Genomic DNA, 27,192 nt, shown 5'->3' with positions numbered 1-27,192 from the left:
TTAAATGAAAATTAATTTACCTATTTTTGCGCTTATAACCCGCCCCTGCAGATAATCTGCACCCTCACTTTCAGCTCCCTAAGAGAGAAAAAAGTTGTGGCGTCTTGCTCGCCAATTTTATATACAGAAAATTGGCTGTACAAAAGCTACTGCTCAAGCAGTAGAGCCCTTGTTGCTTCATAAAGTGGCGCAGCCATCTGCGGCTTGCACGGAATCCGTGAGGCAGGCCTAGCTCCCTTGACAGTCGCCATGCTTCCACTTGGGCCATCTCGGAGACGATGTGACCCCTGCTTCTCACATCTTCTATGACCTTTACTAGCTGCACCTCTGGCTCTAGGTGGGCATCAATCTTGGGGCCACGAAAGGACCTACGGTCGTGGTGTGCGACTTGTAGACTTTTCTTCTTTCTACACTGGGGCACGCAGGACTCGTCCACCTCGTGCCATCTTTCCGCTTTGCGATTCCCGAATTCCTTGGCGACTGCTATGATGTTGAGCTTTTGCTGTGTGATGAAGGGCTGCCGCCGGTCGCTACTCATAGCGACAGAACAAATCGAGCTAGGCTTGGCAAATGGGTCGAGATGTGAACTATAATCGGGGACAACTTTCTGTGGCAATGACGGGAAAGCTACGGGGGCGGAGCTACAGTATATGTAGTCCTCCACGAAGAAGTCCATTTGAGTCACTTTTTGAATGCTGGCTGTGTGCGTAAAATGCCACTTCATAGAATTTGCTGTCTGCTTACACAGCTATTTGCGACTGAAATTCGACACAAGCTCTTTCGGCGAGTAGTTGGAATAGCCGAAGGGCAACGAGCACTTGCCTAAAGATAAATACGCCATTTTGACTGTGAAATGCACCTAAAACGTGTGACAATTTCAGGCGTGCAAAAACGTGACATGACATTTCATGAAGCAAAACAAGTATTTTTTTGGTTTGTGCAGCGTCTCTTTGTAAACGCCATTCCATAGAGGATAATGTAGTTTTATAATATCTTCAGGCGAAAAACACAGACGCATTTGTGTGTCTATATTCTTCAGCGATGGCACTCGCCCACCTGGTTCCATAGGCTTTCCTTCATTGTTGCAGAAATTTGTCCCCTGTATAGTAATATCAGCAAGGTAAAAAGAGCTTGCACTCGGTGACAACTTTTTTTGACAGCACCATGGAAGCAACACAACTGAAATGCATAACTGCTACCACGCCAAAAGTAGTACTTAAATTTACTGATATCTAATTTGCCTTGCTGAAATAAATACTACTTTACTAATTATGGAACTCTAGCAGTTGTGCAAAGTCGTAGGTAAGATAGAGGTGTTGTTCACTTTGCGAAAATGCCTTTTTTTTATATTCTTAGACAGCACCACCTTTTCGGCAAGCCCTTTTTCAAGGTAAACATGGCATTTGTCACGTAGGGGCATGTGGAGCGTGATGGAGGGTCACTGTGCAGCCACAAACGTCTAAAAATGTACTTGACAGTGAGCTTTACAATGAATAATGAAATTGTCTCTCGCCAAATGTTTCTCTAAAAGCAAAACCAAAATTGGCCACAAGCTGCCGCACTACTTGCGGAGCAGCACGAATTCCTGAAAACTGGCTCCGTAGCTTTTGCTGCATTGTTAAAAGGCTTCACGGCACAACACACAATGCTGTGAAGCAGCGCTACAGGAAAAAGTTGGGTATTATGTTACTTGGCCACTGAATTTTTCGGATTTTTTGTGCGGGTTATATGCGCCAAAATACGGTAAGTTTAAAAACTTGTTATAACGAGTGTGTCTTAAGTGTAGCAACTTTTAAAATGTAACATATTTTTCTAGAATTAGGTACATATTAGTGCAAACTTGGAAAAAGACAGATTTGAAAAAAGAAGTAAGAGGGAACAGAAATGTCGGGTGCTCCCTTACTTATTTTCTCGGATATTTTTCCAAGTTTATCTTATTGTCTGCGACGGCTGCATTTCCGATGGAGGCGGAAATGTTGTAGGCCCGTGTGCTCAGGTTTGGGTGCACATTAAAGAACCCCAGGTGTTCGAAATTTCAGGAGCCCTCCACTACGGTGTCTCTCATAATCATAGCGTGGGTTTGGGACGTTAAACCCCACATATCAACCATATCAATCAGTTTATCCAATTGTGTACTGTATCGGTGTTAAGGAACTAACCCAACAAAAAATCTTACTAAGTATTTTACAGGCTGTTAGTTGCACTGTACTTAAACTCAAATCCTGCTACTATTCAAAATGGTTTCCACTTCACTTAAAGCAAAAAAAAAAAAAGGCATTTGCACAGGTCTTGTTTCAGTTAAAAAAAATATTCTGTAGGTTACCCAGGTCATGATAAATACACCAATTTTTCGTTATTTGCTATATATATACTATGTGAATTCAATTTGAAAGTTGCTCTTCGCTTCAAACCTAACATTTGCTATTCCTACAAGCCTACCCATAAGTTGATGAGATGCAGCACATAATTAGGTTTTTCTTTTTTTCCACACTAGCGTTTCAGTACAGTAAACTCTTAGAAACGGAAATCTATTTTAAACAAAACTGCTTCTCAAATAGATTGGTTTCATGCTTGCATTCTGCCTCCCTGTTTATCTGGGAACCCATTTTCTTGGTCCCTTCAAGTTTCATTTAATGAGAGTTTATTGTAATTGGTTGAAGGAGTGCCAAAATGTCCATATTTTTCCCTTCAACACAAGCTGTTTCACACTTTAACGACGACTTGCACAAAAAAAAGAAAATAAGGATTGCAGTAGTCTGGTCTGAACATGCATGTCCTCATAACAATGGCTATATTTGGCTACAGATATAGCCACTTTGTATTTGGCTAGATTTGGGCAACAGTTTCTCTTTTGGCTACACCATGACTTCGGACCTGCAACACTGGAAAAAGCCAACGTAAGCAAACGCTATCGCCGTGGCGAGCAAAAGCTTTGCTCTGCGTGAAGATCTGTTTTTTCAGCATTTCCCTTTTGGAAATGTGGCTAGGTTTAGGAAATAGCTGAAGTGAGTCTAATAGGACTTGTTAGTGCGTAGTTATAATTTAGGAATAGTAAAAGAATACCACCTGTTAATACCAGAACAGTACGTGTTCCCTCATCTTCGTCTTTGTCCGTGTCGCGTTTGAGATACTGCATTTACTTGCATATTTTGCGCTCCTCAATCCGGCCGAACCAGCTCGCCGACGCGCGTACGAAAAGACTAAGGAGCTTGGGGTTCTTTGGATAGGCGTCGTGCGCACGGTGCGCCGATCAGGTGAGCACAGTCAAACGGGCTGCGAGCGCGAAGTCACTTCTTCCGAAGACTTATCACGCATTAGGGTCCCTAGAATACCGTGCATGAACACTCAAGTGTTGACGGGTCGCTGAAACTGCTAGAGCATTTTTCCCCCTCTTATTTCTCCGTCTCTAGCACCGTGTGAATGCAGGCTCGAGTCATCGCAGGGACAGCTTTCAGCTCAGGAGGCGTGCAAGGGCCTGTGGGGCTTGTTGCGCCAACTGTTCTCCTGATTCTTTGCGTCCATGCTGCAACGCATGCTTGGTCGATTTGGGAAGTTTAATTTTTGCCATCCATCTTTTGCGTTTTTAGTGTTCTCTTGTGGTGGGCTACAGTAATTGCGGCAAAATTCAAGCTCGCTGTTGTAAAGTTTGCCAAAGAAAACGGGAGTTGTGCCACCGCCAAGCACTTTAGCGTTATGTTTTCCAATGTGTGACGATCGGCGCGATCTGTACAGAAGGAAGAGTGCGCACCTGCTGATAAAATTTTCCTGTCTTTGAAGGACTTTCCAATGTTCGAACACTTAGGTCCTCCGGTATCGTTGTTGTGGTACCTAGTTTGTCTCAGCATTGTTGAGAAGAGCTTCAAAAAAATGGAACATTTCAGACGCGCTGGATAGAACCGAGGGCGATGCGCTTGGGAGGCTGGTGGCAGTGGCCACAACGATGGTTCTCAATTGGACCTCTCCATCAGCGATTCCGACTAGATCGCGCATGACTAGATCTGAATACTAACTTTGTTAAACAAGCAAGTACACTTCGTTCATCCTCCAATTTATTTTGTTTTCTTTAATGTGTATACTTTGCTCGTTAGGACAATTGCACAATATCATATGCGTTCAAGAAATCTCCACATAATTTGCACACACCCCTTCTCGGAGCCCCAGAATCGCGAAAAAAAACTGCGAAAATCATGCGAGTAAATACTGTATACTCAAGCATACACAATAGAATACGATACAATTGCTTACATTTGCAAAATAACATGACTCTTCACATCTACGAACAAAACTGCTGTGCCGCTAAGACGCTCGATTCTGCATAGTGCATGTAACTGGCAGTTCAACACGATGCAAAACCTAGTCACAAAAGTGAGTGTCCCAAAAGCGACAGCTGCTCCCGGCTATCGCGTACATTGTACACACTGATCCTTTCTGTCTTAATGTGAGACATGTGACATTTTGCCACCTTTCGCAATCGTATTATCTCGCATGAGGGAACAGGCTTTAAAAGCTTCAAGAACTTCCCAACAAGGAAGTTCCCAAGTGTCCACATTGCGATCTGCCAAGTCTTTACAAAGATGGTGGTGAGCACGCACAGTCTCTTTTCAGCATCTGCTAGCCTGAAATCTTCCACAACAATTTTGTTCTGGCCATGAAGGAGTGAAAGAACTGTCATGGATCTGCTGGTTCTGCTAACACCTGGCTAGACAAAACATTTTACCCAGATAAAAGTGAACTCAATCTGAAAGTGTGCAGCACAGGGGCCGGTGCAGCTCGAAAATGAACGCGTTCTGGGAGAAGGAGGAAATGACATCCTATCTGCCATACTCACTGGGCACAAAGGCAGTGGTGCATGTACCTTTCAGCCGACATTATGCAAACGTGACATCTTCCTGCTAATCCCCCATCATTTTTTACACTTACCCGCTCATTCACCAAGCGCTGGAAAAATCTTTAAGAAGAACATGCCTAGCAAAAATGTGCTTAACGCCATGAGATTTGTCGGTGGCACTTCAATAGATGTCTTACCCAAGGAAAAGAGAAAAGAAATCTAGAAACATTAGCTCAGACCATTGCAACGTACAATGAAATCTCGGTACAATGAACTTCAGGGGATCGTGGAAATTTGTTATTTTGAAAGGTCGTTATAGTGAAAGCTCGAAAACTAATCATAAATACTTGTTCTTCGTCACTAGCAGAGATGGACTCATTTGTAGTATCATCGCAGCGCGAACGCCGACATGCTTTGCGAACGCAATAAGGAATCACCGAAAAGAGATGAACACGACTGAAAAAACAAGCCTTCCAAAGAAAATTATGAAGTGTCACGGCTGTCATCGTCTCTTCGAAAGACAAAAAAGTGCTAAAAAAGAAAATTCCTCGCTTTTCAGTTTCTGCTCTCTTGCTGCCTCAGGTTTTCCGCGCCCATGCTTCCTGCTCCGCAACTCCCACTCTGCTTTGCTGACCTTGCTCTCCCGTGTTGCCCTCGCTTCTGCGCCCGCTTGTAAACCTGCATCGTCGTCGTTTCAACAAAAACAAAGAAAAGAAAGTCGCCCTTTCGTTTTGTTTTTTTTTTCTCTTTCACACGGTCGCGCGTCTTCTAGAAGCAAGGCGTCCGTTCGCTTTGTGGTCTGCTTGCGTACTGCTTCGGTGGTCGCGACGGATTTCAGAACATAAGTTTGTAGTACTCGGGCGTTGTTAATATAACGCAGAACTAAATTACCGCTCGTTATTCTGAAAAGTTCGATATTCTGAAGTACGTAGTAGTGAAATAATTTTACATTGAAACTATTAGCAGTTGGCGTGAGATTTTTTAAAAGTTTGTTAATGTGGGGTTCGTTCTACCAAGATTTCACTGTATACAGGACAAAAGACAAGTACATATGGGCCCTTCATTTTCTGTCCTTTATTCTGCACTGTGCAATTCAATACGCTCTGAGTCAAGACACAACTGGCTCGGCTGCCCGTTCTTTTGTTCCAACCATCACATTAACATTGAGTAAAGAGCATGACAGCAACATTGTTACAATGACGGAAGTGCTGCTCCGATTGCTCCAAGCTGCTCCAAAAGAGAAATGTTCTCCATGCTGCTTCAAAGTGCAATATTTGTTAGTAACTGCTCCAAAATGGTGTTGGCAAACTAAAAAAAGAAAGTTGATGCATGGGGCCATCTCGTGAGCCAAAGCGAAACCAAAAGCAAATTGTATGCACTGGGATCATAGTATGCTACTCAGAGAGACGTAAATCCAGAAAAATCACAAGGGGTGACATATATCAGGCCGTGGTGACCAATTTGAATTTTTAATATGGGTTGTATTTTTATTTATATAAGAATTAAATCATGGTTTCAAATAAAATTTAAGAAAAACTGCATGGGGTCCGGGCTTAAGCAATCGCATTGTTCTGTTCAGTCTTCTTTTCACCTTTTCGTGATTTCCGTAGTTCATGCAGCTGAGGGCAATTTAACAAAGGTACACAGTAAAAGATAAAAAGCCTTTCAAAACGTTGATTGTGCTATATTTAACTGTTTGTGATGGTGTTCTAAGAAAAGGCCCACAGCATTCTTGGATGACAATCTTGGATGACTTCACGTGTGTCAGTCGAGTAAAATATGTCGGTTGAGTAAAATTTCTTGAATGTACTACAAGGAGACTAAAATAATGCAAAGTGTCTTGATAAAGTAGAAAGAAAATGCAAGTTAAAAAGTGCTATTATAATGCTGTTGTGATATATGCGCTGTTTTGACCTTGCAAGATAAAACAAGTGATCTCCAGTTCCCGAGGAAGTTTAGCTGATAAAGTACACTTGTTCAAGTATTGCAGTTTCTCATCATAATGTTATGGGTAGATAAAGTGTGGCGTGATATATTTACAATAGATAAAGGAGCACTAGTAAACAGGCATACTAGATAGAGCCCACTGTGCACGAGTGACCGCTGAAAATTATTCATCTTCGATGCCTCAAAGCAATATACTAATCTACTTCATTTCTTTTGTCTTTGTAAAGAATCGAACCGCCATAACGACTGGTCAGAGTTCCTGTTGGAACCCTAGTAAAACCACTTGCTTTTTTGTTCAACTGGTTCCAGTCGATGTCCTGTTGGCTTATACAAATTGGAACGAGTTGCTTAAAAGAAAACATGTTGTTCGATGAGTCGGTGGACATTGATAATTGAGTTTAGGGAAAGGAAAATTGCGAGGGGACAGACAGAATGCTGGTGTCCTTTCTTGGCATGCATTTTTTTGCACCTTAAAATCAATTGCGGAACCAGTTGATGTCAGTTGAAGGCAGTTGGATTATAAGCTGCACATTCTCACCTTTGATGGCTTTGTAAAATTTAAAAATGGGATTGCCCTCTGAAAGAACCAAAAATCCTTGCACGTTGAGCTTGTGAGCCCTTGAGTTGTATTATATAAGGGACAGAGCAAGGCTTTACTGCAGTTAGTTCAACCGCAACTACTGTTGCTGTGTCGGCTTTTCAGATGTTCTTGCCTTAAAACTGTGATGTACGAAAAAGCAGTTATGATTCTTGCGATTGCTTTTTTGCAACTACGGAGCGTTGTGGGCCCTCTTGTTCTCTTTTTCAGATCAGCGAGCTGCTGCAATGTGCTCGAAAAAACCGTGCAGTGGCAGCCACGAAGTGCAATGAGCGGTCCTCCCGGTCCCACTCAGTCTTCCGCCTTGACATCTGTGGCCACAACAGTCACACTGGTGTGGGTTGTCGGGGTAAGTGTTGTCACGTGCAATGGCCAGGGTTCTAAAGGAGCCTCAAACTGTTTTCAAAAGATAATGTTCTTTGGAGCTTTCATGTATCCAGGTTTTGTGGTTAGAGCTATGTTGGTACTCTCTTTGGAGAAAATGTAGCAATATCAACCAGAAGTTGAGAATATGCTTATTACCGTATATTACCGATTATAAGTTGACTTTTTTTTTTTTTTCATAAAATGGCCTTGCAAAGTTCGGGGTTCGACCTTTATGCGGAATCATAAGGTTGACTTTGAATCATTAAGTTGTCACGGTTGTCGTCCTCAGATTCACTGCTATTCGATGCATTGATATCAGCTGCAGAGGCAACAAAGTTGCGGGAACTTCTCCCAACGCACATGCACGCCACTTTGGGAGCCGGACATTTTTATGATCTGCTGTGACGATTGTGAAACTACGGTATTGCTATGGTGTTTAGAAAAGGAGGTGCCAGCAAAGCGTGTTGGAGATGCAGCATTTTTTCATGATGCTTCACTAACCTCATCACAGTTTCAATGGTAGCTCCACCGTATTGGCGAGTTTGTCGGGTGAGATCGGCAACAACACCGGCACTCGCTGCATATGGGAATGACAGTGCATTTTGATCACAAAAAACGCAGCATGCATTTATCGCTCGCTAACAATTTTAAGATATGTTTATCTGTCGTGAAAAACTCAAAAAACTCAACGTGCATCTCTAGCTCGCAAGAAAAAGATACCGTTTGCGAAAGATCTGACATGTGTGTCTCACTTCAGTGGATAGCGTGCCCTAACAGCGCTTGCTGACTAGGCAATGGAAAAGCTGGCAATGCCGTGTGGGCTCGCAATACTTCTTAGGGAACTGAACCACATGACCAGTCACATGGGCCCACAAGCGTCTTCATGTCTTTTTACGCTCACGCCTGTTTGCCATTTTTGCATTTCGCCTCGCTTGTGGAGGTGTGCAATTTGTGAAGCTGCTAAACGGACACCAAGAAGCCATCGCTATACCAGCAACAGTACAGCGCTGCTTTCAAGCGGCAAGCGATCCTCTAAGCATAGTCGGAAAGCAACGTTGAAGTATGGCGGAAGTACCGTAAAAGCCTGCGTATAGCTCGGACCCGCATGTAGTTCCGGGTGTAATTTGGGGATAGTAAGTGCGACAAAAAGTTTTCACCCAAATATAGCCAGTTTAAAACAGAAAAATGCATTTATTGACACACTTCATTCATCGTCGTCTTTGGAAGCACTCTCTTGTGAAGCGCCCTTGTCATAAATGTTCTCCCACAGCACATCATTCTCAGTGCCATCAAGTGCGTTCGAGATGGAGCACTTTTTGAATGCACGACAAACAAGTGCCTTGAAACTGCAGGCCCAAGTCTCGACTATACAAGTGCTCGAGCACGGCATTCCTGGCAAAGCCAGTTTCAGCCGTCCGGCAGGAGTCACTTCTGGTTCTCTGGACCTCATCCACTCTGCGTACAGGCGCTTGACATGGTCCTTAAATGGCTTATTAAGGCACACATCAAGCGGCTGCAGCTGTGATGTCATCCCTCCCAGAACGACGACGAGCTCACTGAAGTAGTGGCGCAGCAGTCTCTTTGCAGGGTCGGTCAGGTGACACCGAAACCCATCGGGCACAAGCTTCGAAGGCTGACCCAGCAGTGCTCCTGGCCGTCGACACTACATGGACTTTTTCCAGTCAAGCACTAGCGATTCATTCATCCACTCCTTGTCTTGTCAGCGGACGACGACATTTTTTGGGGAACTTTATCTTTCAGCAGCATCTTACGTTTGAACGCCACGTAGGGTGGTAGCTTGTGACCGTCTGCAGTGCAGGACAACAATACAGTTACCCGCATCTTTTTCGTTCCCAGTCACTCGCACAATAATTTGCCTAAACCCTTTCTGATGCACCGACAGCGCCCAGGGCATATCCAGGTAAACCGGCGTTTCTTCCCCGTTGCAGATCCCCGCAGGGGTGTCTGCGTAAGCAGGCGTTTGGTGTGTAGCGACACCACGGACCCGAGCTAACGGGGGGTTTCGGCTCCCTCCCACGCCGTGCGTGGCTGAGCGTGTCCGGGGAAAAGGGGGATCCTGGGGGTTGAGCCGACGCTGGGTGCTTGGACCTTTAAGGCCCCTCGGCAGAGGCAACACACCCCTTTGGCCCTGGCTTTACGTAGACGGCACCCCCGGATTGACCCGCCTGGGGGGAATCGGCAGTCTCCTTTTCCTGTCTCCCCCTCACATCTTCGTCTTTTCTCTTACTTTAAATCTTTCCTGTCCTCTACTCTCTTCCGTTGACTTCCGTGTTTCCTGGCGGCAAGGGTTAATCCTGTCTGGCTATCCTACCTTGGATACACCATATTCGGTTATAGTGGTGGTGTACAGCTGGCGTCTGCAGGGCCTTTGCTTACAGACCCTGCAGCGTCCCCTTGTAGGACTCCATGGTGGGTGGCTGGCGCCGCTGCCGAAAATAAACCTTTTCATATGGCTAGTTCCTTCCCCCTACTCCCTGATCGCCCTCAGAAAAGAGGGCGCACCGATGAAGTCTTTCAGTTTTTTGGTCACCAGAGAGTATCCTTTCCCCGATTCCATGTTATCCACGGTGACACACCCGGCAAATCAGTGCGAATACTTTCACGTTTTCTAGTTTCGAAGTCTTTGACAGAAATCTTTAGCCTAGGATATAAAGCATCGAGAATGGCAAGTGGTGACCTCCTGTTATGCTCTGCGACCAGAAACAATATGAAAAATTGTCTAATCTTGTGAAATTTAGAGATACCAAATTAATAGTAACCCACACCGAACCATGAACACCACCCGTGGCATTGTTTCAGATGATGACCTGTTAGGGCTGACGGAGGCTGAACTCCTGGAGGGTTTCAGCGAACTGAATGTCGCCAACGTGAATTGAATTAGGATGAGGCGTGATGGGAAAGAAGTCGAGACTAAGCACCTGATACTTACTTTCAATTCAAGTGTACTGCCCGACTCCGTTGAGGCTGGGTACATGAGGCTTCGAGTAAGGCCATATATACCAAACCCTCTCCGATGTTTCAAGTGGCAGCGGTTCAGCCACAGTTCACAGAACTGCTGAGGCCGCCTAACTTGTGCCAAATGCAGTGCTGAAGAACACACATCTGAAGCTTGTGAAAACTCTCTTCACTGTCCGAACTGTAATGGGGAGCATACCGCATACCGGTCATGGCCATGCTGAAAAAAAAAAGGAAATAGTCACAATTAAAGTAAAAAAAAAAAACACATCCTTTAAGGAGGCACGAAGGCAAGTGTCCTACCTACCAGAAACCAGCTTTGCCGAAGGGGCGCGTCAGGGGGCAGCGCCATGACGGCCTCCGGCGGCTCTCTGGCACACGCGTAGTGAACCAGCGGTGATGCCATCCGCCCCCTCGGTGATTGCAGCCAGTGCTGCTCCGCCATCTAAGAAGGACTCGCCAACCTCCTGGCTGGGGGCCGCGAAGGCCTCGTCTTTAGAGGCGAGGCCCTCAAAATAAATGCAGCGCTCGCAAGAGCGCTTGTCCAGTGCCTCACAAGAGGCAATGGACACAACTCCGAGCGTTAGGGCACAGCAAGTGCCTAAGGATCGGCGCAACTCCGTTGACCGATCCGAAAAAAAAAAAAAAAAATCTCGTGTCACGACCTCTGGAAAGGGTCCATGAGCTAATTTTCCATCCTTGAGCACACAGCACAAAACACATCTAAAATGGACACACAGATTTTACAGTGGAATGTGAGAGGACTTCTCCATAACCTCGATGATATTAGAGAACTCCTTAATAAACATACTAACAAAGGTGCTGTGTGTTCAGGAAACACATCTCAAGTCCACACAAACAAACTTTCTAAAGCAAAATGCCATCTTCCGCAAAGACCGTGACGACGCTTCCGCCTCGTCGGGCGGTGTCGCTATAATAGTTAATAAAGGTGTTGCCTGTAAGATATTAAACCTCCGAACTTCTTTTGAGGCAGTTGCTGTCCGAGCAGTGCTGTTCGGGAAGCTACTAACTATTACTTCTATTTACATTCCTCCGAGCTATCAACTTTCAAAGACACAATTTCAAAGCTTCATTGATGAACTTTCTCCGCCTTATATATTCGGTGGTGATCTAAATGCACATAATCCCCTATGGGGCGACTCCCGTTTGGATGCACGAGGAAGCCTTATAGAACATTTCCGTTTTCGTCAGGTGCATGTTTACCTAACAAAAAAGAACCAACATATTATAGCACTACACACAACACATACTCTTCTATAGACTTGAGTATTGTCTCGAGTAAACTAATACCATATCTGGAGTGGTCCGTTCTCAAGAACCCCTTTGGGAGTCACCACTTAACGATAATGTTGAAGCTAACTAAAGAAGATACATGCTCGCCTGACTTTCTTCGTTAGAACACCAAGTCAGCCAACTGGGAACTGTTCCGAGAAAACACATTTTTGGATGGAGATGACATTGCTGATTTTAATATAGACAATGCTGCGGCATACCTAACAGGTTTTATTATTGACGCTGCAGTGAAATGTATTAAGCAAACTAACCGAATGACTAATAAGCGTCGCATCCCATGGTGAAACGACGATTGTCTGAAAGCACGAAATAGTCAAAATAAAGCTTGGAGATTACTCCGAAATTACCCAACAGCTGAAAACCTTGTCGATTTCAAACAGGTGAAGTCACAAGCCAGAAGAACGCGTCGTCTTGCAAGGAAAAAAAGTTGGAATAGGTACATCTCTGGTATCAATTCTCACACCAACGAAACAAAAGTTTGGAATAGGGTAAACAAGTTAATGGGTCGGGAGTCGCACCCCCTACCCTTGGTAAATAGCCGAGGTGAGAGCCTAGTGGAGCAGGCAGACTGCCTAGGCGAACACTTTGAATACGTCTCAAGTGCATTAAACTATACAGAAACGTTCTTAAAATTCAAAGAACGCGAAGAGCGGCAGCCCCTTAAATGTAAACGTCCATCCAGTGAGACTTACAACTGCCCATTTACATTAGCTGAACTTAAGGCATCTCTTGTGTGCTGCAATAACTCGGCGCCAGGTGTCAATCGTATAACGTACGAAATAGTCAAGTACCTTCACCCCGAAGCACTAAGAACACTCCTAACTCTCTTCAATATCATGTGGGCAGCTGGGTATATTCCATTGTCATGGAAAGAAGCTATAGTCATCCCGATACTTAAACAAGGCAAAGATCCGTCTTTAGCCGCCAGCTACAGGCCAATAGCGCTAACAAGCTGTCTATGCAAACAATATGAGAAAATGATAAACCGGCACTTAATCCACTTTCTAGAAAGTAACAGTATACTAGACCCCCTTCAGTGTGGTTTCATAGAGGGGAGGTCGACAACAGACCACCTTGTTGGCATAGAGACATACATCAGAGATGGATTTACTCATAGGCAGTTTGTACTTTCAGTATTCCTAGACTTAGAGAAGGCGTACGACACCACATGGGGATTCGGGATTCTCCGCGACCTTGCCACCATGGGCATCCATGGGAATATGCTAAACACAATTAAAAGTGGGAAATGCTCTTGATCTGATGATCTTTTCTACAAGAGCTACGTCACATCAATATTAGAATATGGGTGCACATTACATAAAGATCACCTAACGAAGAGAGAAAACAAAAATGAAATTTATACTGTACAAACATAAAATATACAACGATGTGATAAGAACTAAACACTGCATAAAACTCGACTGCAGCTGAAGACGGAATGAGATGTCAAAGAGCAGCCGCAAAAGCTTCGTTATCTATTATGCTGACCTTGTCAGCAGGTAGACGATTCCATTCAGAAATAGTTTTGGGGAAAAAAGTGCTTTTAAAAAGATTAGTCCTGCAGCTATATTCTCTAACCTTGAGCTCATGATCTGTTTGTCTTGATACATAATGGGGCTGAAGAATATACTCATTAGTCTATTCCAATGTGGCCATGATATATATTGTGAAAAAGCTTCAAGCGCAAAATTTGCCTTCCTTTTTCTAGAAGCTCCCATTTTAATGTTTCCTTTGTAGCAGTTATGCTAAGGTTTCTCTCATAGCTACCGATAACGTATCTTGCAGCCGTGTTCTGAACTCGCTCAAGCTTGTCGCAATCGGCATTTGTGGGAGGATGCCACACAGTGCACCCATACTCTAATATTGATGTGACGTAGCTCTTGTAGAAAAGATCGGGGACCTGCTGAGGAAACAGCTTTGTGTTACGCCGCAAAAATCCCAACACATTACATGTCTTTGCAGTAATGTAATCGAGGTGCCTGTGCCAACACATAGATAATGTAAGGAATATGCCCAAGTACTTATACTCTGAAACAGTTTGTAATGGAGAACCAGACAGACTATAAAGTGTCGATGCTATACGTTTTTTTGTGAAACGAATATGAAGTTTTCTGCACGTTTATTTGCATATGTGAATCACTGCACCAGTTTTCTATTTTCATTAAATCATTTTGTAAAAGAACGGTATCATCGATGCTTGTAACTTCCCTATATATTATTAGATCATCAGCAAACAATCTGATGGAAGAAGCGATGGTGTCGGAAAGATCATTTATGAATAATAAAAAGAGCAAGGGGCCCAACACTGAGCCCTGAGGGACACCAGATGTTACGCTAGCCATACCCGATTTTGCGCCATTTACCACTACCGCCACTACGTACTGAGAACGCGAGGACAAGTATTCCCGAATCCATGTTATCACCTGTTCATTGATATTGCCATGCTAGACGTATTGGAGTAATGTTCAACAGGAGAGGAGCCAAGACGGATCCTTGCGGGACACCTTTTTGGACATGAAGCAACCTTCAGGCTTTCCATCTACTCTTATCGCAAATGTGCGGTTGTGAAGAAAAGAGTAAATAAATTTTACTACCCGCAGTGGAAATCCACGCTCGATGAGGTTGGATAAAATGACGTCATGGTTTATGTTGCCGTAAGCTTTCGTTATGTCCGTTGCTATTACAGTGCGTACTGCGTGGCTGTGTGAAGAAACTTGTAAAATGTCGTCCGACAAGATAGAAAGACCGTCTTCAGCCCCAAATGAGAACGTAAGCAGATTTGAGCCGGATGGTACTTCTTGTGTCGTTCAAGCCACCAACCAGGAAACATGTGTGGCCAGCATCTTCTCAGCAAGCTTGCAGACAGTAGCAGTCAATGAAATTGGGCATAAGGATTGCAGGCTATTTTGAGACTTTCTGGGTTTTGGAATTGGAACGACAGCTGAATGTTTCCAATCAGGTGGGAGGTCCCCAGTTTCCCATATTTTATTAATAGCCTGCAGAAGTGCATCCCGAGCTTTACCTTCCATGTTCATGAAAACGTCGTATGGAATACCGTCTGGGCCAGGTGTTGTTCCTTGGTGTGAAGTTTCAATCGCCACTATCAGTTCGGCCATGCCGAAAGAACTGGATATATCGGATTTGGCACTTGGCTCAAGCTCGTCCATTTCGGGGCAGGTTATAGAAGATGCGTTATCATACTTCGGGAAAAATGCTCTTGCAACCTGCTCTGCAAATTCTTGTGGCGTACTTTGCATCGATAACCTATTGCTCGCTGCAGAGTCGGGTTGCTTGTAACCATGTTTCATCAACCTGAACGTATGCCAAAGGACTCCATTTACCATGCCAGATCCAAGTTTTTCACACCACTCATGCCACCGCTGTCGAGAAAGCTGCTTTTCGTGCTGACGGGCCTTTGCTGCTATATGGTTGGCATGTGCACGGCTACCTGGTGCATCTGAATTCCTTGACGCATACAGCTCCGCCTGACGTCACTTCACACAGTCTCAAAAGAGCGAGGTCCGGTTGAGGTTGTTCTTCGTCAATGGTGGTCACGACTGTGTTACTGCGGAGCAGCTCTTGCAAAGCGGGAAGAATTTCTGTGGGCTCTGTGGGAAATTTATCAATTGACGATTCCCGAAATTTATCCCAATGCGTGATCGCTACACGTCGTCGAATTTTCCTTATGCATCTTCTCTGTAAACCAATAATTCTTGGCATATGATCATTACCCCAGGTATCCGGCTCCACTCGTCATTGCGGCGTCCCAGGACCCAACCACCATGATTGGCCAATGTACGTAGTTATTGCATTGCTCTAGGTGGTCAAACGTCTTCACTGTACGGCTGCTACAATGGCCTGGTGGTGTTCAGCCACTGATCGAACATACTCTGGCACCCACTGCCGTGATTCATGGGAGACCCATGCACTGCGCGATTTTAGTACATGTTAGACACCCCTAGTGTCATGAATCTGAGTGGCTGTGGAAGAAGGACTGAAGCAGTACTTGTTTAGCAGCACAACACATTTAATAAAGGAAAATGCACTGCACTAAAAACTAGAACAAGAAATACAAATAAACAAGAAAATACAAGAGTACTGAACTCCTATATGTGCTCACTAAGCAAATCTTCTGGAGCACTTAATAAAATTCCCTACAGAGTGTGATGAGGCTCTGAACCCTAGGGTCAGTCATACTTGCTCCTAAGACACCAAAGTCCGAAATCAGTCTTATTTTGTCACTGGTATCTACGACGCTCATAACTAATGTCACCGGCCCTGCCTCTGCCGATGTCTCCAGTCGTAGTCATTGCCTCACTTTGTTGATGTGGCATAAGCCTCGAAGCTTACACCTATGTCACATCACACCCTGTGCTAAAAGCAGACGTGGTCATCACGACTCTCTTTGGTGACTGGCTTCGAGGGAGGCTTGTGTCAAAAACATCAGTGATTCTGTGTGCGGTTGCTGCAGCCCCAGTGGCATCAATTATTAGATGCAAAGCAGCTCTTTGACTAGCCTGTGTAACGCTGTCCCTTCGTACACCCCCACTGCGCATGCTCGCGTTGTGCCACAAGTGTTGGAGCGGTGCCAAGTAGGTAAAGTCGCAACTGCGCGTTGATGTCACTCTCTCCCTCACCCACAGTAGCTGCCGCCTCCTTCCTACACATCTAGGTGGTGTTCCTCCTCCGCCCGCTCGCAACACACTTCTCTTTCGCTTCATAGTCTCCACTGCCTGCAACGCTCGATTGCACGTCAAGTGAAAATACTTTCAGCTCGTTTAGCAGCGATGAAACTACGGAGCAAGAAAGACGGGAGGGGGAACTCCAGGCCCGCAACAGTGCGAGCGGGTGCCGTGATAATGTCTCCCTGAGAGAGGAGGTTGGCAAACGTTCTTGCAGGTATCCTTGCAGCGATGCACAGAACTATTCATTTTCCGCCACGGGAGGAGAGCGCACGCGCCCATGGCGCCCGTGGTCGCCGACGGCACCCAAATGTCGTCTGCTACATCTGCTTCTTGCCGACTCCACAATGCTGCTGGATGCAGCTATGAAAGTTTTTCACCGGTGCAGTTTGCCAAAACAAAATGAAGCTAGGGGAACGTCTTAGTGCCAGCATTTTTAATTATATATGTTGGATCAGATGCTCTGCGGGCAACAAAAGAAATGAAGTGGTAGAATTAAAAAAAAAAACAAGAAACAGACGATATGTCATCGTAGTTAGGCGCATGCCTAAAATCACTCACTGTAGCTTGAGGAAAGATTTTGCACATTCTTCGATATAACAGTGTCATACAGAACTACTGCTCGCGACAGAAAGACAGACATTGATGAAGCACGTTTGAGCAGACGGCAATTGATTTGAACAGAATAGCGGAGACTGGCTTGAGCTGTGAATCAGTTCTGCATAACAAAAAAAGTTTGAGCTTTCAATGCTCCATCTGACCAAGAACAGCAGCAAAAATGGTCGAGGGCTATATAAAGAGGAGATAGACAATGAGAGGGAAGTGACAGCGTTTAGGATAATTATTTTCGCAGCGGAACAGTCGGAAGGCGCGACACTATGCTAGGCCTAAATTTACAGACATTCCTGATGAGCCAAAGATTTGGTGACTCTCTGAAGCGACACATTAAGTTTTTGAGCGGAGCTTTCACTTACTTGTGCCCAGAAATGAAACCGAGAATCGGCCTAAGTATCGCTGAAATTACCGATAAAAGCAGCGCCAAACGAGTCGGAAGTCTTCGGCGAAAATTTTACCAACCTCCGAACTTCCAGGTAAGCTACATCACTAAAAACGTGTAGTTCTCAGTTTTACGTGTTTGGTTGTTGTAACTTCCTGAGAACCAATCGCATGAGCGATTGGTTCTCGGGAAGTTACAACATAAAACAAGCTTCGGAAGAGAGCAGACACATCAAAGTGTTTTTTTTTTGTTTTTTCGTTTCAATTTTTTTTTGCCTTTTCTCTAATATCGAAAGCTCCCACTGTGTTTTTTTTTATGACCGCAGATTGTATGCCTTGTTCCCACAAATATTTCTACCCTCGCATGCGAAGGTGAAAGAGTGAAAGCAAACCTTTTTAGCGCTTGTGGACAGCTTTGCGAAAGTATCGCGGTATGGTCTCTCTTTTCAGGCGATCTGGCTAGCTTAGTCAAAACTCGTAACGATTTCCGGCCTCGTTTAGCGAGCGTATCTGAGCTATGCACTAATACCCTGAGCAGCGAGCACAAGCGTGCAAGCAGACGACGTTTCTCGCGTCTGCTGCTATGGCGCGGCAGTTCGGCTGCAGTTCTGTAGGTGGCACTGTTACGACGTTTGCAGCCGCTCCAGGAGGCGACTCAATCGTGGGAAAGCAGCAGAGTTTCCCCTTCTGTCTATTCTTCCTCCGTGGATGAAACTTAATTGAAACCCAACCTGCCTCCTGTGTCTTTGCATTTCAAACAAACATTTACTCAAATAAACCCTACACAGAGTTTCGCTTCAAAGTGTTCTCGCTGCACCCGCGTCGATGCTCATTTCAACTGGGTCAATGCTGTGCGCACCATTGCTGCTTTTCATCCCACTAGGGTTCCCTTCGAAGGGATGGTCCTTTTTTTTTTTTTTTCAGGCCCTTCTCTTACCACAGCAGGTCGGTTTAGGGAGCCCCAAGCAAACGTCATTTCGCACATGGGAAGCAGGCAAGCAGTGTGCAGTTTGGCACATCGAGGAAGTGGAAAAAATGTCTGCGGCAACTTGGGCTTTCTTGAAAGCATTCTTAGATGCATAGAGAGGTTCCCATTTAATTTCACTGAGGCAGACTTCTCACACAAATCTTGTGCAACAGATCGAAAAGAAGCGGCACTGTGGAATGTGTGTGCACCTTCGGGTGAGAAGTGTGCTTGACACGACACCCTTGCCGTCTATGCAGGGCGCCTGAACTTGGTGGATCTGGCCGGCAGCGAACGCCTCTCTGAATCTCAGTCAGAAGGGGCCCGCCTGCGCGAGGCACAGAACATCAATCGCTCGCTTGCCAACCTCGGCAACGTCATCCTTGCCCTCTCAAACCGGGTCAGTCGACACTTTTTTTTTTTAGTTGTGTAAGTCTGTGTATTGTAGAGATTTCTGTATCAACATTAAAGACATTTGAGCTACAGTAAAAGTTTGTTAGACTTGAAGGAACCTGGAAAAGTGTCGGAAAAGCCAAATGCCATATTATTAAAAGTATCAAGAAAAACAAAAGCAAATTGCATCCTTGCTATAGTATTATTTTTTTGGTAAATAGTTATCTTTCATAAGAGCAGTAAAATAGTTTTCATCATTTGAGGCTACGTACACAAGCCTGAAGTGATTTAGCCGAGATTCTTGTCACAGGGGACAAGACGAAGAGACCCACACAGGCACCTGCGTGTGTGTCCCTTTGTCTTGCCCCATGCAGCAGAAATTTGTGCTAAATCACTTTTAAGATATACTGTGTTGTACTAACGAGGCCAAAAGTCGGCCTTTCTGTACAAAAAGTGAATTCGGCTCAAGTTACTGTGTCTCAATGCGAAATATGCTAAGAAACTTGAAACATTGAAATCTGTACTTTAATACGTACCGACACAATTATAACTGTTGCATCATCACACGGCAGTCTCGGCTGTTCTTGAATGCCATTTATAACCGTTCGTGTCACACATGTGCAGCGCTTTGCATCCCAGGGATTGTCTGAATTTAACTGGATTGCGATTTCATGGGACTGAATTAACGAGAGTTTGATACCATCATACAATGCAACATTGCTGGCCGGGACCAGCGAGCACATTAAATTTGGGTGAATTTCCAAATTGACGAGCTTTTACTGTAATACGTGTACACCAATGTGCGTGGAAGAGTTATTGCTCCTCCTGGTCCCTTTTTGTTCACTTAAAAACCAAAAATGAGGAGGGGGGCCCTGCTGAAGTGGTTCTCCACGGCAAGAGTTTCAACTCTAGGTGTTGTCCTTTGTGTGTGCCCCTCAGGATGACCACGTGCCGTACCGGAACTCAAAGCTCACGCACTTGCTGATGGACAGCCTGGGTGGGAACAGCAAGACGCTGATGCTCCTCAACATCTCTCCCCGCGAGGAGAACATCAGTGAAACAGTCAACTCTCTCCGCTTTGCCACCCAGGTGAACATAGATCATTTCTGGACCAAGGAAATACGGCACCCCTTCCCATATAACCACTCCCTGTCTTCACCTTACTACCGGTCTGTTTAAGTATAATTAAACTGGTAATGAATGCACATTAGTGGCTCAGGTACTCGGCCGCTGACCTGCAGGTCACAGGATCGAATCCCTGCTGCTGTGGCTGCATTTTCGATGGAGGCGAAAATACTGTGGGCCGTGTGCTCAGTGTTGGTTGCACGGACCCCACATGGTCAAAATTTCGAGAACCCTCCATTGCGGCATCTCTCATAATATGGTAGTTTCGGTACGTTAAACCTCGCATATCAAATAAAGGTATGCACATTATGTGCATTCATTACTAAGTCTGTAGTCGGGGAAGTTTTTGATGACAAAATGGTGATAAGAAGAGTGTTTTTCCCAAGTCTCTGTGCTTATTGTAATGCGCCCCGCAGCGGTCTAGTGGCTAAGGTACCCGGCTGCTGACCCACAAGTCGCGGGATCGAATCCCGGCTGCAGCGGCTGCATTTCTGATAGAGGCGGAAATGTTGTAGGCCTGTGTGCTCAGGTTTGGGTGCACGTTAAAGAACCCCAGGTGGTTGAAATTTCCGGAGCCCTCCATTACAGTATCTCTCATAATCATATGGTGGTTTTGGGACGTTAAACCCCACATACCTATCAATGCTTATAGTAATGCAGTGCATGCTAACGATGCAGTTTGTTTCAGGCATGTCTTCACTCATGCGAAGATTAGGATAGGCAGAAAGTTTCTTCGCTATTTCACCAGAAAAAAAGTCTGTCAGCTGTACTGCGCAGTGTTCTTTAGTATGTTGACCATGACGCCAGGCCTTTGTAATCTGGCCCAAAGTGCGGCCGCTGCTATGAGTGGTCACATCCAAGTCCTTATTGCGAAACTGACTGTGTGATGACTAACCAATGTGAATAGAAACCAGATTTGTACTTGTCACTCAAGAAACATTTCAATACTTCTTCTAAATGTTGGGGCATGCAAACATTCTGGACCCCACATATGCTTGCTGTTGTATTGCCTCAAGATTCACCTTATTGTCCGGCGGAAACAATGAGCACATTAGCGCCAGAGCGCTGTAGGGATTGTCGAGCGAAGCTGAGAACATGGGAGGGACTTGTTCTTTATTCAGAGAGAGTGGGTAACAATGGTTACAGGAAATTGCTGTTGTGCGGTGCTATGTGATGCATCACGCGAAACTGAAACTGATCCATGACTCGGAGATTACAGACTTGAATTCAGGACACGAAATGACGAACACCGCACTAACAACTGGAGATGTGCAGAATGGCAGATAAGAAAGAAGGCACGAAAGCTTTTTCACGCATTCAATATGTGAACCCATCTAGCATGAGTTGAGGGGCTCTAAGTGGAAGATAACCGCTTTGAGGCATCTGATTTCATCTTTATGCAAGTTATAGCTGGCTCATACATGCGTTCTCACTGTTATCGATATGCCTTGCTTTAATCGTCAGGCACACCTCTCCATTCGTGTGCCAGTACAAAGTTCATTGAATTTCGGCATGCACTCTCGACAATGTAGCGAGGTTAGCTTATGTTTGAATAAAGTCTGGTTAATGCCAGCCTTTTAGCAGGAAGGGTGCTCCTTGATGGGAACTCGAGAGATGCTGCATGGCAGGCTAAAAGCGAAATTTCGGGCCAAGTTTAGAGATACTAGCGTGCCTGTCGGGAACATTGTGTCCATTCTCCGGACCGGGGCATTTTTTTCAGAGCAAAGTTTGGCAGACACTGTTCTCTAGCTCCTCGGTCTGCATGAGCTCATGTGACAAAGGCACTGTAGGTAAAAAAAGAATACTATGCCTTCTTTTTCTTCTTGTAGGTGAACCAGTGCCATATTGGGACTGCAAGAAAGAACATCTGAACAAGATGCCCTCTGCTGCACAGGATCATGCTTGTGCATGGTCCATGGACCTTTTATTTTATTTTATTTTTTAGTTTAGGACAAAGTATATAGCGGCTATTCTTACTCTCATAGCAGAGAAGGGACTAGACATCTCACTATGTGAGCTTGGTCGCTTTTTTTAGCATGCAAACAACAGTTGTGCCAATATGACACAATTCTTTATTTTCGCGTCAAAACTGTGAAAGTTGTTGAAATGATGCCACCACATTGTGCAACAATGACTATCTTCAGTGTTTTCTGTCGTGCTAGTTTTAGCTAGAAGTGGAGGCCACCTTAGCCACCTGCTGTTTCGGCATTATTTTATGTAATCCATCCTAACGTGACTGCTAAATAAATAAATAAAAATGTGACACAAAGAGAATAAAAGGTTAATTTTGTGTTCTACACGAGAAGATCGGTGTGTGAAATCCTTAATCCGGGATTCCTGTTAGCAAGGGCGTCCTGGGTCTTCGGATCTGAGCTCGACAGAGTTTTTGCCTCGCACCCTTCCATGTTGTGTTGTGTCGAGTCCTGGGAAGCGAAATTGGACTGTGTGGACATGACAGCAGCTCTTATATTTTCTTGCACTGTTCTTTGATGAATAGAATGTAGTTAATTTGAGACACTTCCACTGCAGTACACCGTTGCTGTGAATGAGACCGTACTAGAATTTAGAAGGGTGAAAGGGGAGGTTGTCACATACGAGTGTTCAAAAAAAGGGCGCGCCGCCGAATTCTCGCGACCAAGCGTAATGCCTAGTTCACACTGAAACATCCGCTTTCTACAGCGACCGAAATTCCCCTGCCGCCGAAATGCAGCATCGTTCGCACTGGACGCGCCCCGCGGCGCCGAATATGCCATCTACCACGGGGCAAACGTGGGATAGATGCGCTGTCACCCGGTTGTTGTCACGGCTCGCAAACGCTGCTATGCTATCCGGTGGTGTATACTTGACAATTCTTGTACGCAGGACGCAAGAAAAGACAGTACTGCTTACTTTGCTGGCAAGTGGCTGTCTTGTAATGCACAAAGAGCAGAAAAACCACCGACGCCAGCGGCGTTGGTGGGTTCGTTTTGCTCTGCAAGACCGCAACAAGCTCGGCCACGCCAACAGCAAGCTCGGTCACCTCTTTCACGAAATACGGAGGTGATGTAGGCACAGAGTATGTTAAACTCCCGTTGGTTTCAACATTCAGTTACGTCCACTGCGGCATAACAAGTGAGTAGGGCTTGGCCGCCATTTTTCAAAATTCCTTAACTAGCGCTCCTATTGGTGCGCGGTGACCGATTCGGCGGCAGACGCCACAAAAATCGGTCTGAGAGCGATTGGCGCGGAGAGGGCTCTTTCGGCGGATCTCGCCGCCGTCGAACCGGATTCGGAGCACTTTCGGCCTCCGAAATGCTCAGTGTGAACGCGGCCTAAGAGAGGCGCCTCAAGGTCAACGATAAAGAAAAAACAAGCATCCAAAGACTCCCTGGGTGCGCGTCTCTCCCCCTCGACACGTCGTTCGGCCGATCAACCTCCTCACATCGGCGGCCTAGCAAGCCCTGGAATCTCGAGGGAAAGGGGCGTGGTGATGCAGAGCTGCGTCATGTGTTGCGGACGGCCCCCAAACCGTCTCGCTCATTCCCCAGCCTCGGCAGCGCATCGCGCCGACGGAAATGATGAGAATTTTCTGGAATCTAGCGCAGAGGGTATTTAACCGAGCAGCAGAGATGGAAGATCACGAGAAGAAGAAAGTATGCGCCAGAGTCCGTAGGGTGTTCTGCCATGTAGTCGGCGAAGCTTTTGTGCTCAGTGACAAAGCAGGAGAAGGAAGAAGTGCCGAAAAGCCAAATGTTGTGTTAATGTTGTTGCTATCCGGTGTCACAATTGTATGTCGAGCGAGTCAGTGTTTGTTGCGGTGATGCGATGTATAGGATTGTACAATTGTTGTAAAGACAGACCTTTGTACATTTCTATTGTCTGAAATGTGTGATGGAGTGTTGTATTTATGTACATGCGGTTACATTTCATGTGTTGTGAGATTGAATTGCGATGTGCAATGGCATTGAGTGTTCTATTGTGAATGTGACGTGCTATGAGCGACGGTAAGTGTGTGGTGACTGTTCGCACTCGTTTGTGTGGTTTTGACCACAATGTAAGAATAGTTTAGGTGAGAGAACGCCACCGCTCTTCGCTTCGCGACAAAGCTCTGCTTCTCAAACCCCTTAGCAGACGGCGCTAGCAACTAATGCCCCGCCGGCGCAGCAGAGCCGGTAGAGCTCGGAGCCACCCTAGCTCAAGCTCGATTAGTAAGAAGCCAGTTTGGCCTAGCTATAGCACCGAATGCAGCTTTTATGAAGCAGATTGTTTATTAAAATATGTTGTTTGACCTTTCTGCCTTAAAAAATTTATGATTGAATTTATTAAGCATGCAGCATTCAGGTTTATGTAGCAAAGGCGAAGCAGCGCGTCTGTGGCAATGTCCCAGTTGTCTGGCCGATATTTGCGGGGGTGACGGGAAGTTTCTCTAAAACCGCCTATTACATCAAGAAATCTGCGCAATATTTACACCTTTGTCACAGTCGTAGGCAGTCAAGAGTACATGCCGAGTTTCTTTTCCGCCGCTCGCGAGGGCCTTATTATGCGATAACATTAGCGTTGGCGGTAAGCGCGCAAGAAATTTAGGGGATGAAAGTAACCCACATAGAACGCTAGCTACATCTTGGCCAAAAAAATCTGCTAATGAGTTGCGATATCCCATTCAACACTTTTGCTCTGTGCAACTTCTCATGTATATATATCTTAGTATTCGTTATGACTTTTTCCTATACTTCATGACATGGACACACAGCGTGGGTGAGAATCCTAAATTTTCTTTATTTGGATTAGATCAGCAGTACATTTATAAATGAAACACTTTACATACAAACACAAAACAGAGTACATCACTGTACACCATGATCACAGTATATATAAGCACTATTGCACACATATTACACATTTCTCTTCTCCTGAATCAATTATACAAGTTCCGACAATTTGCCGAAGTCTTGGTTCTTTTTTACATGCTTATTCTTTAGCTGCCTCCAGTATTGCCGCATGCGTAGGCACTAATAGTGCAATAGCTTGGCAAGAACTTCTTCTTTGAGAGCAGCACATAAAAACGAGAGAAGTTGAAATTTTCTAGCACTGTATCTGTTGTGCGATCATATACATCTCTCTCACCAGCATGTTTTGCAAAGGGCTCCTCAGCCTCTTTAAACAGAATAAATAGACGCACATTCGGATGTGTGAGCCCCCCTCTTGTTTTACAATTTACTAAGTCGGCTTCTGGTAGCTTTAAAGTACCTTTCTGCCCAACCAGGGCCTCCTTACAAATTGTACAGGAAGTTTGAGAGGCAAGCTTTCGCGACACAAATTCAGTGACGTAATATACAATGCAGTCCACGGCAGCGGCATCAGAATAATCATGCTGAAACACTTCATCGCACTCCCAGGTTTTCTCACTGATGAGGCCATCTAGTTTCTCCTTTAGTTCAAGCATTTTATCAGTGCGCTGGAAAGGTGCAGACTGGAACACTTCTCTGAAATCATTCAGGGTGAGAAAAGCAGATTGGTTTTTCTCAGAAACAACACAGTTACCAAACTTTAGTGGCTTGAGCAAAGAATACAAGGAAAGCATTCAGTAAAGCTGCAAAAATGTCGAAAATGTTGGATGCTCATTTTGGCCAACTGCTTGTCTTATAATACCAAAAAAGCATTCCAACGTATCCTGGTTCATTTTGGCTGACAGGACATACTTGAACTCGCACTCTTTCAGAAGAAATGCTGACAGTTCTTGAACAGACTGAAGTGTAACACGCAGGCTTTCAGCAGTAGACTGCGTTAAAAAAAGATCTTTGTGAATGTCATCCCTCACTACTTCCTGCTCCCCGCCATCAGGTCACCTAAATGCTGACTCTAGAACATGGAAGTCTTTGCATTCAAAGGTGAGGCCTTCTGCAGCAAAGCGACGATTGAGGGCATCAAAAAGATCATTCATTAGAAGCGTTGAGTCCACAGTTGATTCCGCATTCTCAAGCCGTGGTGTGCCTCTCCATTCATAGAATGCCCTTAGCAACTGAGTTGCTAAAAATTTGTGTGGCCAACTTCACTCGCATTTTGAGCATATGTGATGGATTAACATGCGAGTAAGTCAACTTTGAACACACCCTAAGCTCCGCTGCGTTTTTTGTGTCGGCAACAAAAAGTGCATCATAGCATGACCACTTCACAATTTTCCCACTTACTTTCAATATTTTTATCATAAAGACGATTTCTAATACACTTGAACAAGTGAGGAGTATCTGCCACAGCATACACTTTTCTGGGTGGATCTAGGGGATGCCCGAAAGCATTTATGACATGTCCTAGAGCACCGCTTACCCCAAGCTGTTTCCACATGGCCCTATTGGTAGATGCACCGTCACAGGCCACACCAATAACTCCTGCCTGCTCTAAATGCACAATGCACTGAAGCAACAGCTGTGCAAAGAGTGTACCCTTAGTTGTACTTTTTGGTGCAAATACTGCCACTGGTTGTAAATAGCTGTCAGCAAAAGGGGCAAAAGCAAACACTAGACCATGGTCAGCCAGCTCATTGCTTTGTCCACCTTGGTCTCCATAGTCAACAAGACCAGCATATGTCATGTTCTTCGGGTTTACAGTCATGTCTTTCCTGACCTGCATCTCATCTAAAATAAGCATCCCTCTGCATTGAAAGGGTGTCTTCCTTGCCAATTTATTCTTTAGAGCTCTAAAAAAGTTCTCATCAAAACCACATTTGAGCCCCACCATGTTAATATATCTTCTAATGGTGGTTGTGCATGGCATCGGCAATATGTTATTGCTTCATAGAAATGCGTAAGTAGAGGGGCTCCTGATGTTAAGCAAGAGGCATAGGAGTAGCCAGTCATCTGTATAGTGCCTGTTATTCTTCGTAGTGCACTTAGCTGCAGATATACATGCACAAGAAGCTGCATCAGTGGAATATCAAAAGCTTGGAGTTTCTTTTTGATATCCTCTCCTTGCAGTTTCATTATTTCAGCTTTACTTTCTTCCAGTTCTTTAGTAATTAGCTGGTTGC

General features: G+C 45.0%; 1 protein-coding gene across 1 annotated transcript in view; it reads left to right on the top strand.

Moving 5' to 3' along the window:
• The window catches only part of LOC119185228 (kinesin-like protein KIFC1), a 120,708-nt gene extending 98,214 nt beyond the window's left edge, over positions 1–22,494 (top strand). Inside the window, exons 12-15 of the mRNA XM_075869827.1 lie at positions 7,584–7,722; positions 18,932–19,071; positions 20,004–20,153; positions 22,019–22,494. Coding sequence (XP_075725942.1) covers positions 7,584–7,722; positions 18,932–19,071; positions 20,004–20,153; positions 22,019–22,060 — 471 coding nt within the window. The 3' untranslated portion in view covers positions 22,061–22,494. The remainder of the gene's footprint in view (positions 1–7,583; positions 7,723–18,931; positions 19,072–20,003; positions 20,154–22,018) is intronic.
• Positions 22,495–27,192: the final 4,698 nt, after the last annotated feature.

The sequence above is a fragment of the Rhipicephalus microplus genome, chromosome 7 (genome assembly GCF_043290135.1).
Source record: "Rhipicephalus microplus isolate Deutch F79 chromosome 7, USDA_Rmic, whole genome shotgun sequence".
Lineage (NCBI taxonomy): Eukaryota > Metazoa > Arthropoda > Arachnida > Ixodida > Ixodidae > Rhipicephalus > Rhipicephalus microplus.
The sequence above is the reverse complement of the archived record's forward strand: the minus strand, read 5'-3'. Positions and strand labels throughout refer to the sequence as shown.